The sequence below is a fragment of the Eimeria acervulina genome, genomic scaffold (assembly GCF_000499425.1).
Source record: "Eimeria acervulina Houghton genomic scaffold, Eah_scaff68, whole genome shotgun sequence".
Classification (NCBI taxonomy): Eukaryota; Apicomplexa; class Conoidasida; order Eucoccidiorida; family Eimeriidae; genus Eimeria; species Eimeria acervulina.
Window position 1 is genome coordinate 68,312 of NW_013549662.1, and position 19,025 is coordinate 87,336.

General features: G+C 44.4%; 2 protein-coding genes across 2 annotated transcripts; both read left to right on the forward strand.

Moving 5' to 3' along the window:
* Nucleotides 1-1,805: 1,805 nt before the first annotated feature.
* On the forward strand, nt 1,806-3,080 carry EAH_00012380 (hypothetical protein, conserved; the record flags this gene model as incomplete). The annotated part of the gene is made up of 1 exon (XM_013394714.1): nt 1,806-3,080. One exon carries the CDS (start codon nt 1,806-1,808, stop codon nt 3,078-3,080), a length of 1,275 nt encoding a protein of 424 aa, XP_013250168.1.
* Nucleotides 3,081-7,764: 4,684 nt separating this feature from the next.
* Nucleotides 7,765-18,795, forward strand: EAH_00012390 (hypothetical protein, conserved; the record flags this gene model as incomplete). The annotated part of the gene is made up of 11 exons (XM_013394715.1): nt 7,765-8,196; nt 8,818-9,012; nt 9,435-9,550; nt 10,109-10,143; nt 11,151-11,168; nt 11,540-11,926; nt 12,127-12,207; nt 12,919-13,045; nt 13,633-13,783; nt 13,914-15,669; nt 16,640-18,795. The coding sequence occupies 11 exons, from the start codon at nt 7,765-7,767 to the stop codon at nt 18,793-18,795; spliced, it is 5,454 nt and encodes a 1,817-aa protein (XP_013250169.1).
* Between the last annotated feature and the right edge of the window lie 230 nt (nt 18,796-19,025).

The following is a 19,025-nucleotide window of genomic DNA, read 5'->3' on the forward strand; positions in this document are numbered from 1 at the left end:
ATATATATATATATATATACTATATACATAATATATACACATATATATATATATATATATACATTATAGAGGTAAATGAATGCGGGGCGCAAAGTGAAGGGTACAAAAAGATAAGTACTTCAGACGATTGGTGGCCTGTGATGAACTCATCATAATGCCACTTCTTTCCAATTCAATCTTTTGGTTCCTTGCTCTCCAAGATATGTATTTCTACCCTTCATGTTCCGTTCCACACTTTGTGCCTCTCTAGCCTGCATTGTTACGTCCCTGAAGTAATTGGCTCTCAGTTAATATGCATTTCGAACGAACGTCCGCCCAACTCTTGGCAAACTCGCACCACATTGCTCTGGCAGCCGTTGTTATTGTGAATGCTTCCATTGAATACTGGTCTAGTAGGCGCTTCACTGTTTCTTGTCCTTGCCACGGCTTTTATTGCATGTTGTTCTCCTTACTGCTTCTATTGCATGTTGTTCTCCTTACTGCTTCTATTGCATGTTGGTTTCCATACTGCTTTTATTGCATCTTGCTGTAGCTGTATTCAATGCGAGTTCTTCTTGTAACTCTTTTTGCTTGTACGCTGCGCTTGAAGCTGCGTCCATTGCATGCGTTGAATCTGCATTTATTGCATGGTGTTCTTGAAGCTTCTCTAGAATAGAACAATATTATTGTATCTGTTCTTACTTAATTTTCTTCATTTATCTCGTCAACTTGCCTGGTCTGAGTTGGTTGGTTGGTCCAATGGGCAGGCCGCCTGGCGGGTGAAACGGTTTCACCATGAAGTGCGAATTCATGAGATATCTGCCTTGCCGCCTTAATTGAGTGCTTAATTTTAGTTTTGCTTATTTTACATGGAATTTAGCAGAAAGTTTCACCTAAAACCGCCCAGTTGAAGGGACTCTGAGAAGCAGATGAGGCAGCAAGCCGTGCAGCAGTGTGCGGTGACCAGGCGGGCAATGGAACGAGCCGATGGAAATGAGGGGAACAGGTCCCTAAAACTCTAGTTAACGCATCTACTTTGTGTAGTAAAAGAAATTAAAAGCAAAAAAATTGAAAAAAGCGAAGCGACTCTTTGAATTCAACGGCCAGTCACTCCAAAAGCAGCAACAGGACGCTGCATCGCACCCTCACTGCTCTCACTCCTACTAGCTGGGGCAACGCTCCCAGTATTTTGTTGCTTCTTGCTGTTCTTGTGCGGAAGTAGATACACAACTGCTTCATCGGTTTGTGTTGCGGTCTTCTCTTTGTTTTAATTCGACTTCTGTCCTATTGGAGCTTCTGTTTCCGCCTCTTACACTCCCAATCCTGGTACGCGTCTTGACAATTTCGTTGAGTCAAATCGAGAAAGGGGAAGCGGTTTAGGGGGGTGGGATCTGGATTGCTTCTTGGGTTTGTTTGGTGCGTCTTTAAATTGTTTGCCTCTTTATCGCTGGAGACCGCATTTATTAATTTTGCCTGTTGCATCTTCAAAGCGTTTTAGATATTGAGCGGAATCAGCGACTCTGTCCAACAACGCGAAGAGACTTCCGTTATGTACTTCTGCGCATCTGCCGCATGTTGCGCGTCTTCTATCTGAACTTTTCGTTTTAGTTCAAGTGGAAAACGTGCGATTTCCACTATAGAGACATAGGCAGAACGACGGGAGGGGGGAGGCGAGCCGACCCAACGTGTGTTTTTCGTTGCAGTATGTCTCTGGAGTATTCCGTTGCTTTCAGCGTGTGAAGTCGTCTGCAGTGTTTGTGCTGGTGCAGGGCCCTCGTTTGAAGCATCCGCAGGAGCGGTTAAGGGGAGAAAACAGCAGTTTCAAGATGCAGCAGCAGGCGGCTTCTCACAGCTTAAAAAAGCGGGGGGGGCTGATGGGGTTGGCGCTTACTTATTATTCGCTGCTGGTGCTGTTGGCACGTGGTTCACATGCATTTGCAAGAAACCTGGTGGGCTCAGGCCAGGGGGCGCTGCAGCATGCAGAAGCAGCGACTGGACAGGACGCAGCGACCAACGTGCCTTCGTTTCTCCTAGCCGCGCATCAGCACCAGCACCACCAGCACCAGCAGCAGCAGCAGGAGGGGGAAAAGCAGGAGCTGGAGGAGGCACAGAATGAGGAGCCCAACGGGGAGCAGCAACATCCTGTTCAGGAGATGGTAGATGCAGAGGAAGCTGCTGCATTGTTATCTCTTGAGGAGAAAGCAAAGTCAGGTGAGATCGCGGCGGATCAGTTGAAGGGAGCAGTTGAAAGCGCTTTTTCTGCCTTTATTCAACAAACAGAAAACAACCTTAAGAGCCTAGAGGAGGCAGTCGCAGCGGTAGAGGCGGGGCGTCTGCCTGTGGAGGCGCCGAGTTTCCTTGCAGTAGAAGAAGGACAAGGAGACACTAGCACTCTCCCTTCAGCATCAGAAGAAGAGAATGCAGACGGTGCTGATGCACCGGTAGATGCAGAGGCAGAGGGAGAAGGAGATGAGGAGCTGGGAGCGAGAACAAAGGGGACGTGGGACGAGACAAAGGAACAGGCAAAGGAGACGATGGAGGAAGTAAAAGACAGAGTGAGAGAATGGGATGAGCGGCTTTCAACTCTCGTGGGCAATGCAAAACAAGACGCAAAAAAAGCAGCAAGGAAGTTGAAGGATGCAATTGTTGAAGGTGTTGATAAGGCAAAAAGAAAAATGAGAAGGGGGTGGAGGAAATTCATCGACAACATGCACCATCAGCTCGTGGGTGCGGACAAAGAGGACTCTGACGGGGAAGCAGCACAAGCTGCAACAGATGACGCAACAGGCGAAAGAGGAGGAGGAACTGAAGATGAGAGGCTGAAGAGAAAACTCTTTGGGGGCGGCCTTCACCCGCCAGAGGACGGAGAAGGGAGCGAAGGAAACGGCAGTGTTAGTACAGCTGACGGCGAAGGGAGAAGTGGTGCAGAGGGAGAGCCTTCAGGGAAAGGAGCAGACTTTAAGCTAGCTGATGCCTTACAATCAGGAGCACCCGGGTCGGGGGGTGATGCAAACAAGGGAACGAAGAAAGGAGAAACACGGACTGCCGCTCCACCTTCTGCTTCACAGGCTCAACATACAGCAACGGAGGACACAAGGTGAGCACGGAGTGCAAAAGGCAGCGAATGACAGGTCACCAAAATGCCCACAGCAGCAGCAGCTGCTGCTCCTGCAGCAGCTGCAGCAGCAGCTGCAACTCGGGCAGCAGCGGAAGCACCAGGCGGGGCAGAAAAGAAGGCAGCAGCGAGCGCGAGAGAAGGGAAGGAACTGACTACAGGTTGAGAAGGTGTTGATTTCCACATTTCACTGCACAACATATATATGTGTAGGTGGGAGCTGCAAAAGGCGAATGAGACCGAGGGCGAGGGCCGGCTCAGGTCGAAAAGTATTATAATTCGTTAGTAGAATTGTTTGTATAGAGAAGATTCAAGCGAAGGAGGAGGAAGAAGAAGCAGCAGAAGACGAGGGAGAAGTATTAGCAGTGCCTGAAATCATAGGTGTAATAATAAATATATTGTTGCCCTCGTCCGTTGCTGATGCTGACGCTGGGCGCACTGCAGGTGAAATTTGTCTCGCTGCAGCATATATATATATATATATATATATATATATATATATATATATATATCGAGTATGCAGCAGCAGTAGACAGCTTCCCGTGCCTTGCTCTGAGGGCCCAGAAGAGCGAAAGGAACATACTATTGATGCTTTTGTAGTTGCATTCCCTTCTTAATTTACTTTGCTATGCTTAATTCGTTAGAGAGGCCTTCACATTCTCTGCGTATTGCCCTTTTAAAGTTCCCTGCGATGGCTTCGTAGAGGGAAGAGAGGGAAGTATAACTTTTAATGGGCTTAATGATGAATTTTTTTCTCAAGTAGTACGCGTTTACATACGTCTCTACACATGGAAGTATGTATGCATATGTATAATGTGCATCATACACTTCATATATATAAAATACATATGTGTATATACATTCGTTGTGGTATACGTTTCTGTTTGTACACACGTACATTTTTAATATTATTGCTTCGCGTGTGTGCCTCCTCCATTGTAATTAGATGGTGTAGTTTGAGATGATTTGCTGCATAATGACAGCTTACTGTAGTAGGTAAGGGCAGGCAGAAGAAAGGCTGGTGTATATTCGAATATGCATAGCCTCTTTTGAACTTCTTGAAGTCATCGTATTGCTTATATGAGACAGGCGGATGCACACGTTGACAAGCACACTTAAACGGCAAAGTCTAGACTTAGAAGATGGAGTGTTTCTCAGAGACAAGACCTCAGATGTATTATTATTGACTAGATTTTTAATTCATAATCATAATTATTCGGGTAAGTGAAAGTGTATTACTTTTATAGATATATGCTTGTTAATGAAAATATTTCGATACTATGTGCATATCTTAAAAGTAACTTTACATTTAGTTATTTTCATCCGCTGTCAAAGTGCGTTCATGAAATGGCTCGGGAGTCTGGCACAGACAATTCGGGAATTTTACGTAGGGCACAATAATAATTGATGATAGTGAATATGATATTGAAAATACGTAATTGATAATGATGATGACAATAATGGAGACTGTGAACGGGGCCGCCGCAGACGGGGATCTCTGCGTTTCTTCCCCGGTGCTGTTCATACGCCGCGTGAATTTATGTTTAGTTAATTACATTATGCATCATAGACGGTATTTACTACTTATTTAGTATTTATTCGCATACTTTTTGGGCCGTCCACTATTTGCTTGTTTGCACCGGGCAATTCCCCCAATTTGTTTGCTAGCAACGAACCGGAGCCCGTTACTACACAAAACAGAACACAAAGTTGTTGCAGTGGTCCTGGCGGGAAATCATAGTAGAAAAAAAGCAAAAATTAACGTGAATCAAACGAATAATGAAAACACAGAAGCATGTTTTCCGTGCGTTTACTGTAATTACAAGAACGCCTTCATGCTTTGCGTGTCTCATTAAGGAGCTGCTATACACCCCAAATTTGCGGTGTATAGGCAACTAGGTGTGTACCGTTAGTTTGCTCATGAATCAAAATGCAATTCATCATTCATTTTCCTGGATTGCTGCGGAATGATTCCCATTTATAAGGTACGAAATCGAAAGCTTTTGTATTAAAAATATTCTTCATATCATCAATTGTTTGCTGCATCAGCTTCCTGCTTCGCTTGGGCGCCTCAGCAGGTCCTACATCGGCAGAAAGCAAATTGAATTGGCTCAGCCGCTCTGGAGGCACTTCGTAACGAGGACGCCCTAATTCATCCTTCGTCAGCAGCAACTGGGGGCCATCTGGGCGGTTACATTCTCGCATTAAGAGGAATTCCTTCGCACACACACTGCGGTCTGGCTTCCTGAAGAACGGAAAATAAACAACGAGAACGAAGGAAACAGAAAGGTATGTGCACACAAAGAGGGCGAGATCATGATGGATCGAACTGAGAGACAAGAAACGCAAGGGAAGAGGGAAGGACAACAATACATGGGAGGGAGGAGAGGTAGAGGGGCGAAAATATTAAATATATATTTATACAAATGAAAACCAAAAGGCAGAAAGACGCAGGATGAATGAATAAAAGGGAGGACACACGCGTGAAAACGGAATGATAGAAGAACAAAAAGACATGGACAGAGAGAGAGATACAGAGGCACTTAGAGGAAGATATATTGGTACAGAGAAACAAGCAAAAAGAAATAAAAAGAGAAGCTAGCAAAGAAAAAGATGGACGAACCGCGGAGACAAAACAAACCGCGTAGACAAAACCGACAAACGAAACCGATGAGACAACAGCAAAGAGAACAACTTGCAGGAGAAACCCAACATGAAGAACAGAAACACCATAAATAAATACGGAAAGTGATAATACAAGTGACACCTAAATAATAAACAACTACGCTGTGCGCCGCTGCTTGGATTGTCAGAAGACAGAAGCAAACAAAGACAAGGAAATTCAAAGCGCTTCACCTGGCGCAGGACATGAGGTTCGTTATCTCGTCTATGCAATACGATACATTTAAACTGCAAAACGAAACAGGAACATACGAGCAGAAAATAATATATACTCGCTATTCCACTATTTAAGCTATCGCATTCGCAGATATAAACAGTGCTCTTCTCTGTTTACTTGTTGTCGGATATCGGGAGATGGCGGTGCAAACCAATAGTATCACAAATTCCCCCCTTTTTAAATGTGCATATGTTTTATTACGTGAATTTCTTCCAATAGCTCTCATTAATCACTTCTCAGCAATGTATATATATCCTACATGCACACTGTACTACGCTCTTATGCACTACACATATTATATGAAGGTAATATAATCTATAATAGTACATATATATTATCTATATTGCGCTACTACATATCACACATACTATTGATGCAGAGACGGTTTGCGTTCAAAGGGGAGACAAGGAAAGGGGATGACAAAGACAGAAAGGGATTTGCAAATAAACTTAGTGCCTGTCGATAGAGAAAGACAAACAAAAGAAATACATCAGAGCAACGCCATGCAAGCAAGTGAGAAACCCAAAAATGGGACAGTATAAATAAACCAAAATTCAGGGGGAAATAAATACCTTTTCTCGCAGGCGCGGAGTTTAGGAACGAAGTCTGCACACTTTCTTGGGTCTCGATTGGATGTACTCAGGCACTGTTTATATTCATTGTGCACAGATTGACACGAAGCCTGCAATTGCTTCTCCCGCGTCATCTCGGCGCCTCCTTACGTGTACGTACACCCGAAAAATACAGAAGATGCAGCCCAGATATCTCAGTCGGCTGCTGGAGCTGATGCTGTGGGCCGTTCGTTCCCCTTTTCCCTTTGTGGAGAAGAAAAAACACACAAAGGGTGTATTTCAGGGTTAAAATCGCTCTTTTCTCATCAAAATGAACACGAATAGCTGCCTATACACCCCAGTCAGAGAGGCTAACCACCCAGTGCACAGAAGCACAGGTGTGCGTACACAGGGAAATAAGCCTGGAATCCGTTGTCTTTTCCCTCAATTAGGAAGTTCCACTTTTATAAAAATCATTTTTCTAATTCTTTTTAACTCAGTTCACCCGTCTACTGAACCTACGGCCTTTCGCGCAATCGCAGCCAACAGCGACAGCTGCCAGCAGCCCTTGCATTGGTATTACGCAGCTCCAACTTCCTAATCTTCATCGATTGTATTGTGTTGAGTCCTTTAAAGTTAATAGTTTAATAGTAATGTTTAAAACGGCTACTATATTATTTGAAAGCACATTTTCCTACTGTTTTTATAGATCCACGATGTGTATACCTGCAGCGCTTGCCTGCAAATGCAAGCCTAAGGCCTCCTCGGCGCATGCATGCACAAGAACTGTTAATGATGGGAATCGACTTTTATTTATTCTCTTTTTCTTCTTTCTCTGTTTTTCTTCTTCTCCCTCTCCTCTGGATTTCAGCCAAGTCCTAACAAATTCCGTTTATCTTTCATTGGTCTTGTTTTTCTTGCCCGTCTGTGGGGCGGAGAGGCCCTTTTGCCGCCCTCAACTTTCTTTTCAATTGTTGCTTCTTCCCTTCTATCTTCTGCTGGAAATTCTTATTTATTTCTTATAGAGCATCATCAGGCGCCCTCCGCAGTCTTAGTAACCGCTCTTTCGGACCCTAACAAAAGGATAGGATTGTTTTTGTTCTCCTTGTTCTTCTTGTTGCGGCAGTTTTTGTTGTTCTTGCGTCCTGCTCCTTTCTCCCCTCCTCAGTTAAACTCATCGTTCTCTCCTACGCCCTCCTTCGCCTTCCTTGCATTTAGGAATGGCGGGGGCTATCACCCAACCTAAAGGGCACTGCGAATCCCTAAGCCCCTCACGGGGCCCCTCGGGGGCCCCTAAGGGGGGCCCCAAGAAAGGCCTTAAGGAGGCCCTTAATGGGAGCGCCTCGGGGGGCCCCTCCAAGTTCTCTAAGGGCCACGGGGCCCCTGGGGCCCCTCCAGCGTGTGAGGGTTTGTTGAATCTGTTTTGGTACTTGCCGTCTCCTTCTGCGAAGGGGCGGAGTGTCGCTGCGAGTCGTCTTGTGCAATATTTGCTTAAGCAGACAGCTGCAGGCACATCACAGCAGCAGCAGCAGCAGCAGCAACAGCAGCAGCAGCAGCCGGCTGAGTGGCGTCGGCTAGCCCCGATAATAATAGCAGGCGGTAGGGGGGAGTTGAAGGTGCCGTATGAGCTCGGCTATGCACTTAATAGACTTGTAAGGAATCATTATGTCTGTCTTTGTTCGTGCTAATCTTCGTCATTATTCTTTTTTCCTTTCTTTGACTTTGTTGCTGCATATTCCTCTGTTTTTGTCTCTCTTTGCTTCTGTCGCCGTCTCTACTTCTTTGTACTTTTCTTTGTTCGTCTTTGTGTCTTTCTTTTTGTCTTTCTTTGTCTTTGTCTTTGTTCTTTTTTTCTCTCTGGCTCTGTGCATTTGTCTTTGTCCTTTCTTTGTCTCTGCCTTTGTTTGCTAATTCCTGAGTCTCTTCTTCTCGTTCTCCGTTTTTCTCTTTGTTTCCCCTTGTCTCCCTTTCTCTCTCTCCTTATCTTCGTCTGTGTTTTTCTGCTGTTCTTTGTTTCTTTTTTTCGCTGTCTTCTCGTTGGCGTTTGCTGCGGGTGTCTTCATGTCGCCCCTCAATCTCTTTCATTGTTTCCCTCTCTCTCTCTCTTTTTCTTTCATTGTTTATCTCTCTCTCTCTTTCTCTTTTTGCTTATCTCTCTCTCGTTCGTCCTTTGTCTCCTTTTTTTTTCTCTCTGACACCGCCTGTCGTCTTTCACAAGTGTACCCCGGTTAAGGGTTTAGGGTTTAGGGTTGAGAGTTTGCATTTTGCTGCAGTTTTTGGGCCTGGGGTCTCCGCGCGCTTGCGCTCGGGAGGCTTACGCGTTGACTTTGCTGCTGCTACTGCAGCAGTTGCAACAGCAGCAGCAACAGCAGCAGCAGCAGCAGGAGGACTATTTTAATTTGGATTTGGTTGCATTCAGCAGAAACATTGGGGCTGCGTTCCCTGTGAAGAGTGCAGTAAATGCAGACGTAAAGCGGCTGCATTTCGCTCGTTGTCTTGCGGTGTATATACTGCTGGCCCTCAACTTCTTTACCAAGAAGAAGGTGCATATATATATATATATATATATACATATATATATGGGGGTGTTGTTGTTTTCTTTAGTATTATTATTATTATTACTACTATTACTATTATTAAGGGGGCTTATTTAATAATTATTTAATTCCTTTCTGTTTTTGTCTGTTTGCTTACTCGTTTTGCTGTTTTTGTTCGTCTATTATTCCTTTTTTGTTGTGTCTGTCTGTTTATTAGTTCTTCTTGGTTTTGTTTGTCTGCTCAATGATTCCTTTTATTTCTTTCTGCTAGTTTATTAATTCTTGTTCTGTTTTTGTCTGTTTAATAATTCCTTTTCGCTTTTTGTCTCTGGTTTGTTTTAACAACACTACAGAGTTTGCCGCAAGCTGCGGAGACAGCCGAAATGATATGGGAGGCATTCAATGCGAAGCTGCAGCTGCAGGAAGCAGCAGCAGAGTTGCTGCTGCTGTTGCTTCAGCAACTAGATCAGTAAGGCTTCTTTTTCCCTCTTTTTGTCTCCTCGTCTCCTTTTTGTCTATCTTTGTCTTTTCGAGTCTGTCTCTGTGTCTCTTTTTGTTTCCTTTTGTCTCCTCTTACCTTTGTCTTCTTCATCGTACCGTTTTTCTTGTATTGCTTCTTTTCGTCTCGTTTTGCTGTACTTATCTGCCCTGCATTCATTTTTGTCTTTTATCCCATTGTCGTTTGCATATTTGCCGCCTTCAGTGTCTCTACTTATGCCTTTTCTGTTTCTTTTTTTCCTTTTATCTTTTTGTGTGTGCTGCCTTATATTTATGCCTATGTTTATATTTAATTTTACATTTATATTTATGTTTATGTTTATATTTATATTTATATTTATATTTGTATTTAGATTTGTATTTATATTTATGCTTATGTTTATATTTACATTTACATTTATATTTATATTTATATTTACATTTTCATGTACATTTGTATTTGTGTTTATGTTTATGTTGATGTTTATATTTATATTTGTATTTGTATTTATATTTATATTTGTATTTTTTCCATCTTTCTCTGCTGCAGGATAGGAGAGGCAACAATTGTTTTGAAGGCCTGCGGTGATCGTTTTCACTCGTTGTTTATAAAAGGAGACAAAGAGAAAATAGAAACAAAGACAGAAGAAAACAAAAAGAAAGACGCAATAAAAACTGCCACTGGGCGTCTCCCCTGTTCCCTCCTTGCGGTGTACATACACCTCAAGGCATGGGCAAGCAGCAGACAAATACAAGAAGGAAATATCTTTTCTTTGGATATTTGCAGCCGTCAGTCTTTGTTTATTTGCTTCCTGCCTGTCTTTATGCTTCTCTTTCTTATTATATCTGGTGTATTTGTCTCTCTATTTCTCTCTGTCTCCTATATATATATGTACATATATATATTATGTATATATACTGCATTTCTTTTTGCTTGTTTTTCTTTTGTTTCTCATTATGTATGTTCTGCATTTGCTCCTGTTTATTTGTTTGTCTGTCTTTTTGTCTCTCTGTTTTTGTTTGGTTGCTATTTTCTTGTTTACCTCTCGGCTCTTCTGTTTACTAATTTGCATTTGTCCGTTTATCTGTCTAATAATTATCCTGCTTTTCTTTTTTGTTCGTTTGTTTATTTTTCGTTTGTTTGTTTATTCTGTTTGTTTGCTTGTGTGTTTACTTTTTCCTTTTTTATTTGTTTGTTCTTCGTGTTTGTCTTTGCTTCTTCCTCTTTTTTATTTGTTTGCATTTGCTGCATTATAATAGTTGCATGCATTACTCTCTCCTTTTTTTCTTCTGCGTTTACTTATTGTTGTCTGTCTCAAAATGTTGTTATTACTATTATTATTATTTTATTCCTATTTAACTGTAGTTGTAATTAGAATAATCAGAATAATTATTATGATTATCTGTCTCTATGCAGGTGCCTATACACCCCAGCTCGCTGCCTTTCTCGCAGACACCGCCGCATTTCACCCGCAGACGCATCGTCTTTGGGCTGCAGTCATTTCTTTTATTCTGTCACAAAAGTAAATCATTTAGATGCAGTTAAATCGACGTGTGCTTATTTTGCTTTTAATTGCATCTTTTTCATTCAGAACTTTTCGTTGTCTGGTGTTCTTTACTTGCAGTCTGGTAGACATCGTATTTTTCATTCTTTTTGACAAGGCGTTTGATATATATATATATATATTGCATTATATATAGTATAGTATAAGTATATATGTATATATCATATTAAATTTTATATTGTGGATGGACACTAGAATATATAATGAACATAGATATAAAATATATATATAAAATATGAAATATAATATGTAGTATACAGCATCTAGTGCATAATATATAATATTTGATATAATGTAACAGCAAGAACAGGAGCAGCAACGACCAGCAACAAACCACTTCACCCAAATTACATCCTTTTTTTTGTTCTTCCTTATCTCTTCCTCTTCCGTTTTTTTGTTTTATTTACACAGAGATGCAGCAGAATGCTTCCAGCGTCTGTGGGGGGCCCTCGACGTACGCCTCTTTGGGGGCCCGCGTAAGGGCTCCTATGCAAGTGAAGAGGAGAAGGAGAAGCAAATGAAAGGAGGAGAAGAGCAGAGTTTGCAGCGCGTGTTTACGGGGTTTAGGGGAGTGCTGGTGTTTGTACAATTTATTAAACAGCAGCAAATAATACAAGAAGAAGCAGCAGAAGAGGCAAAAGCAGCAGCAGCAGGAAAGGGGAAAAAGACAGCAGCAGCCGCAGCAGCAGCAATACCAGCACCAGCAGAGGAGACGGTGCCGCGAGAAGATTTGGAAAAAATGATTGCAACCATTTTTGTAGAGGGGAAAGGATTCATGAGAGCTTTAATATTCCATTTAGAGTGTATGTACACCGCAGCAAACTGCATGCAGGGGGGAAAATCTATACCCCTTTGCTGCTGTTGTTGCTGATGTTGCTGATGGTGTTGCTGTTGCTGCTCCTGATGCTCAGGGTGGTGGTGGTGGTGTCGCTGCTGCTGCTGCTACTGCTGCTGCTCCTGTTGCTGCTGCTGTTGCTGCTGGAGCGCGTTGCCGCAGGATCAGTAGCAGCGACATTCCGCGTAATGCTTGCTGTGTATCTTCTAGGTGTATGCGCAGTGTATGATTTCAAGGATATGTTAAGGTGTATGCACACCTTCTTTTGTGTTTTTCCTTTGAGTGCAGCCCCTAGGAGCCCTCTACACGCAGCAGCAAATTATTTATTTGATCGTTTAAGAGAATGGATGTCTCCTCAAGGAGTGCTGAGAGAAGCCGCAGCGCACGGCTGCTGCAGCAGCAAGCAGCAGCAGCATCAAGGGGGGGGAGGGCGCCCGCTGCGCGTGCAGCAGCTAGCAACAGATTGTTTGGTTGCATGCGGCTGTCAATCCGATCCTTATTTGCATAAACCCCTATCCCCGTTGCTGCTGCAGTCGCAGCAGCAAACGCACCAGCTGTCTGTACACCTCAAACGTAAGAAGGATACAACAAATAAAAACAGCAGAGGGGAGATATAGAAAAAAAAAATTGCAGCAGCAAACACACACAACGAAGTGATTTTTTTGTACTGTTTGTTTGCTTGTTTGCTTTTATTTGTTTTTGTTTTCTGTCATTGTTTTTAATTCTTTTTTATGCATCCTCTTTGCTGGTTTGTTTTGTTTGTTTGGTTCCGGCCATCGTACTTTATTTTTGTTTGTCTTGTTTGCTCAGTTACATTTTTTTGCTTTTGTTTTTGTTTTGCTTTTGAAGCTTCTGCAATTATATATTGTTTTTGTTCGTTTTTAGCTGTTTTTATTTCTCGCTTGTTTTTGTTTGTTTGCTTACATTTGCTTTTTTTGTTTTTTTGTAATCTGTTTTCAGCCTTTTCTCCGGATTTCCTCTTTTTTAAACGCCCGCTGCAGATTTCTGTTCATCTTCGTCTGTCTCTTTTCTTTTCCTTTGGGGAAGCACGCCGCTTTGCTCCTTTAAGGAAACAGACGCTCTGGCGGTGCGTTTGCTGCTCCTAGTCACTTGCTAGCTAGCTACCCAGTTAGGCATCTAGCTAGTTAGCTGGTTGGACAGCTAGCTAGAAAGATCCCTAGCTGGATAGCTAGCTATATAGCTAGCTATATAGCTGGATAGCTGGCTAGACAGCTAAGTAGACAGCTAGCTAGACAGCTAGCTAGACAGCTAGGTAGCCACCCAGCTAGATAGGTAACTAGGCAGCTAGCTAGCTAGCTGCCTAGTTACCTGGAAGACTAGCTAATTAGACGGCATGCGTGAAAGTGTATGGAATGCGTGCTTGGTTCGAGATGATGGGTGTAGAGCAGCTAGCTAGCTAGATAGCTATCTAGCTAGCCATCCGTTGGTGTACTTAGAACAAGTCTAGCCAGATAGATAGCTAATTTGTTGTCGCTTGTTAGCTAGAAAGTTGGCGCATATGCCGCTGCGTGTTGAGGTGATTTGTATGTGTTGTTTATGCGCTGTGGTTTTGTTTTTGTCCTTCTTTGCTTTGTTTTGTCTGCGTGCGTGGTTGACGTGTGCGCATACCTCAGATTATAGTTTGTTTTGTTTCTGTTTTTTTTGCATGCACAGGTTGTGCTGCATTTGTTTTGCTGCTGCGGATGCGGTGGAGATGAAGACGATCGCTCATTTGCTGCTGGCAGCTCTAAATGACAGCATCAGCAGCAGCAACAGCAGCGGCAGCAGCAGCGAACGATCAAAGGAGACAACGCGAGGCGCAGCAGTAAGAAACATGCGGTGTTTGTGCAAATGATAGAAATGCATGCTGCTCTCTCTATAGGGATTAAGGTTAAGGGCTGAGGCTTTAGCCTTTAGGGTTTACGTTTTAGGGTCTCGGGTGTGTGTGCTCTCAGTTTCAACAAGGCCTGGCCTACCGCAAGACTTTGTTTGTGCTCGACTGCCTTCTGCTGCTGCCGGAAGTCATGCGGTACAGCAGCAGCAGCTGCAACAACAGCTGCAGCAGCAGCATCGTTTTGCCAAGCTGGCTGTTGTCTTGTGCAATTTGTTTTGTTGCTTTCTCTTCCTCTTCTTCTGCTGCTGCTGCTCTCATTAAACCAAAACATCTCCCTGAGCCCGAACCACCTCAAGCTCCAGAAGGCATGCAACAACAGCAGCAGCATGTGGATGTGCAGCTGCCGGAGCTGCTTGTTGTGTCCCTCCCAGACAGCAGCAGCAGCAGCAGCGAGGCAGCGCGGCGGCATGTGAAAGGGAAGATATGCGCGCTTCTGGGCAGCAGCAGCAGCAGCTGCATCGAAATGTTTGGTCGTGGGGATGCAGCAGCACCGGCAACAGCAGCAGAAGCAGAGGGGCTGCTGCAGCAGCTGCAGCAGACTCAAGCGCTGCTCTTCGCCCTCACGCAAAAAGAAGCAGCAGCCAGTAAACAGGAACTGTCTCTTCGTCTCCGCGGCAGAACCCTCAGCAGCAGCAGCAGCAGCAGCACCGGCGGCAATGATAAGGTGCATGCGGAACTAAAATGCCTTATTGCTAATCCTCACCTGAATGAAGGACCGTCGCTGCTCTCCTTCTGCAACTTTGCTGCTGCTCAGGGTGCGTCGCTGGCCTCTGCAGCAGCAGCAGCAGCGCCTGCTGCTGCTGCTGCAGCAGCGGGAGAGGATACCAGAAGACGGCAGCAGCACATTCAGTGGGGCCTCTGTGCTGCTGCACGAATTTTAGGTGTCTCTCTTTGCTGCCTCTCGTTGATTCCTTATTTAGTGTGTGGCAATACGGAGAAGGAGACAACACAAAAGAAACAGCAGGAGCAGCAGCAGCAGGAGAGCGAGGAAGAAGAAGAAGAATCTTCTGCCTCTGATGAGGCTTCGGAAGAAGAAGAGGCAGAAGAGGACTTGCAAGCTGCTGTCGCTGCGCTGCAGCAGCTGCTGCAGGTAGCACAGCCGCTGCAGCAGCTGCTGCAGCAGCAGAAGCAGCGGCAGCAGCAGGAAGAGGAGGAGGAGACTGCGGCAGCAGCATTAACAGTCTTAAGGAACGCCGGAGTGGTCAGCAGCAAGCTGCTGCTGCTCCAGGGGAACTCTGCTGCAGCAGGGCTGCTGCGGGAGGTTGGTGTTGCTCTTTGGGGTCGCCTTTCTGTATTTGCTCCTTCACGGAATGTACGTGCACTTGCTGCTGTTGCAACAGCAACTGCGGCAGCAGCAGCAGCAGCAGCAACAGGGCCCGCTGCCTTTGAAGCGGGGGAAGAGGAAACAGAGACGGAGACAGAGACAGAAGGAGACAGAGACAAACACAAACCAAAAAAAGATGAAGTAATGCAGGTGAAATCAAAGCAAAAGAAGAAGCGAAAGGGAGAAGAGGCAGAAGAAGGGACAGAAGAAGAAGACGAAGAAGAAGAAGACGAAGAAGGAGACGAAGCAAAAGAAGAAGAAGAAGAAGAAGAAGAAGAAGAACAAGAAGAAGAAGAAGAAGAAGAAGAAGAAGAAGAAGAAGAAGAAGAAGAACAAGAAGAAGAAGAAGACGAAGAAGAAGAAGGAGGAGGAGGAGGAGGAGGAGGAGGAGAAGAGGAAGAAGCGACAGATGAAAAAGAGACTGGTTTATCTTTTGAGTTATCTCCGCACGAAGCCTTAGCAACTCTTGCCACAGACAATACGTCGGATACAGGTAAATAAAATAAAACAAAATAATATAAATAAATAAGTACATTAATGGATAAATAAAATAATATAAATAAGACAAAGTAGAATAAATAATAGAATGCAGTAAAATACATAAATATTCAATAATTCGAATAGATACAACGAAAATAGATAAACAAAAATACTTCAAACCGATAGGGATGGGAAAATAAAATAAAGGCAGGAGACGGAGATATACAAAAAGAGACAGAGAAGGAAAGATCCAAAGAAATAAGGCGACAAGGAAAAGAGAAAAAGAAACAAGAAGAGAGACAGAAAATGAAGCAGAGTTAGTTAAAAAGATAGAACAAGAGAGAGGGAAAGAGAAAAAAGAAATAAGTTTTGTTTTTTATTTGTTTACTAAAATATACTGATGGCTGCTGCGAGAGAAGTGATAAAAATAAAAAGCAAAAAACCAAACGGAGAACGCCGCCTCAGTTTTTTTAGAGTTTAAATCATTTTTTTAAAAATTTTATGGTTATGTTTATTTACTATCATTTTTCATTATTTCTCATCATTTATTATTATTTGTTATTATGTATATTCATTCATATCAATAGCATATAATGTTTTATATTATTTTTAATATTTGTGTTCTCATTTATCGATAGTTATTATGAGTCCTAATTATGATTTTAGTTATTCCATTATTGTTTTAAGTTAATATTATTATTACAATAATACATAATAATTTGTCATTATATTATTATTACTATTATTTTATGATGTATATTATTCGCTCTGTTATTATTACGTCTGTTGGTTGTATCATCATTATTAAATATCTAATATAAAATGTTATTAGCCACGGGGGCATTTAAAAAGTAGCGAGAATACTTGTAAATACATGCCATTTATATATAATTAATATATTTTTATTACTTTCCCCCTTACATATTTTAAATCCTCCTGCTGGTACTGATAGCAATTTTATTCATTTTTGTCTCTTCCCTCAGGTCCTTTCCCTCCTTTTGCTGCTCTTCTTCCTTCGTCTTCTGTCTCCTCGCGGCAGCTGCTGCTGCGGCAGCGCAGGAGAATTGCAGAACTGCGGCTGCGCGCGTTGGCAGCACTTCAGGTGTACGTACACTCCACCACCTTCAGCAGCAGCAGCAGCAGCAGTTCGCTTGCACTGGAGGTGCTTACAGCTTTATTTGAAGCATACAGCAGAGTGCTGCTGCAGGCAGCGCAGTCGCAGCAGCGGAAGCAAAAGCTTCAGGTGTATGGGGACCTCAGCAAGAAGCTGAGATACACCATCGAAGCAAGTCTTAAAGCAATGATCAGCAGCAGCAGCAGCAGCAGCAAGGAGCAGCAGGGCAATCCCCTGGTGCTGTGCTGCCAGGCCCTGCAGCAGCAGATTTTCGAGTCCCTGCTGCAGCAGCGCGCAGCTGCGGCAGCAGTAGCAGCCGGTGGTCAGGGTGGGGGTAGTAAGAGTTGTTTTAGGGGGCGAGAGAAACAGAAAAAAGACAGCAGCAGCTGCTTCTCACCAGCTGCAATCTCTCCTCGAGTTAATCCCCCGCTGCTGCCACCCCCCGAAAGAGAAGGCCGCATGCAGCAGCTGCTGAGCGGTGCTGCAGCAGAAGCTGCTTCCTGGCCGCTATTCAAATGTACAGGCACCTCGAACACACACCAGCAGCAGCAGGATTGGGTGGTGCGAGGGATGTGGTTGTTTGTTGCTGAGCAGATGCTGCAGGTGCTACGGGTCTGCAGCAGACGGCTACCACTTGCTGCTGCAGCTCTAAACCAAACACTCGGAGCGGACGTTCTCATTAAACTTAATAAGCTTCAGCAGCACATTCATGCCTACGCACTGCAGCAGCAGCAGCAACAAGCGCAGAAGCAGAAGCACCAGCAGCAGCAGCAGCAGCAGTACGGGGAGGAGGAAGATGCAGCTGAGGGGCCGTTGTTTGGGGGTTGTTTATTATCTCAGTTGGTTTGCGTTGCATTGTCTTGCTGTTCCTCCTTTCGTTCTTGCTGCCTGAGGCCTCCCTTCTTGCTGCGGCTCTCGGATTGCTGCATCTCTGCTGTCTCTTCTTGTGATTTATTTAGAGCAGCAGCAAACGCCCGGTCTCCGTTCGTACGCAGAGAGCTAGCTGACGTCGCCTTTAGGGTGTACAGACACCCAGACGCCTTCAAGGCAGCAGCAACAGCAGCAGCAACAGCAGCAGCAACAGAAGCACCAGCAGCAGAAAGGAGAGACAATGACGCGATTAAAATACTGGGAAGAGATATGATAGCTGCATTTAGTGAATGTGCTGCCAGTGCGTTATTAGGAAAGGACACAAGCAGGAGACAAGGAGGAGAGAGACAAGAAAAAAATGAGCAGCAGGAGCTGCTGCTGCTGCAGCAATCCCCCAAACAATCCAACTCACGACAGGCTGCAGCAGCAGCAGCAGCTGCTGCTGCTGCTGTGCACCTACACATTCCTTCAAAGGCAAGATCTTCTCCTGCAGCTTTTGGCGCCTTTATCATCAAGCGGCTGCTGCAGTTGCTGCATCGAACAGCAAACACCCCCGTTCGGGCCCCACAGCCGCAGCAGCAGCAGCAGCAACAGCAGAAAGGCACCCGAAAGCGAAAGAGGAAAGTGACCAACGCTGGGCAGGCGGAGGACAAATACAACAGCGATGCTGATGCTGCCGCTGGTGGTGATGATGCTGCAGCGGGGTGTACATACAGCAGCGAAGCGCAGCGGCAGACGGCGGTTTGTCAGTTCTTGCAGCAGCTTCACAAGCTGCTGCAGCAGTTTCTGAAGCGGACACCAACGCTGCACCAGCAGCAGGAGGGAGACTATTCTTTTCAAGATTATTTGGTTGCAAGGAGAGACAAAATGCAACGGACGCTGCAGCAGCTTGAAGAGACCCTTGGAGAGGGAAAATATATTAAACACATTAAAGCCATCAATGAACTCCTCACTCGCGTTGCAGCAGCAAATGCAGCAGCAGATGCAACAGCAGGCGCAGTAGCCGATGCACCAGCAGAGGGCGAGGAACAAGAAGATATAGGTGCAGAAGCAACAGCTGCACAAGCAGCAGCAGCAGCAGGGAAGAGACAGCTGCAGTTTGGGGCTGCGAAGGAGATTGTCGAAATAAAAAAGAAGAAAAAAACAAAACAATAAAAAATGATAAAAAGTGATAACGACGGGAAACAAATGCAACTCAATGCAGACAAAACCGCCGCAAACGCTTCTTGCAAAAACGCAAAGAGGTAAAACGGCAAAGCAGTGTGTCATCCAATCCAAAGCATTTGAGGTGTGCGTACACCTCAAGTTGTCAGTGAGGCGTATGCGCACTACACCTCAAGGGGAGCATGGGATGTACCTGCACCCCAAGTATGTACTTTGAGGTG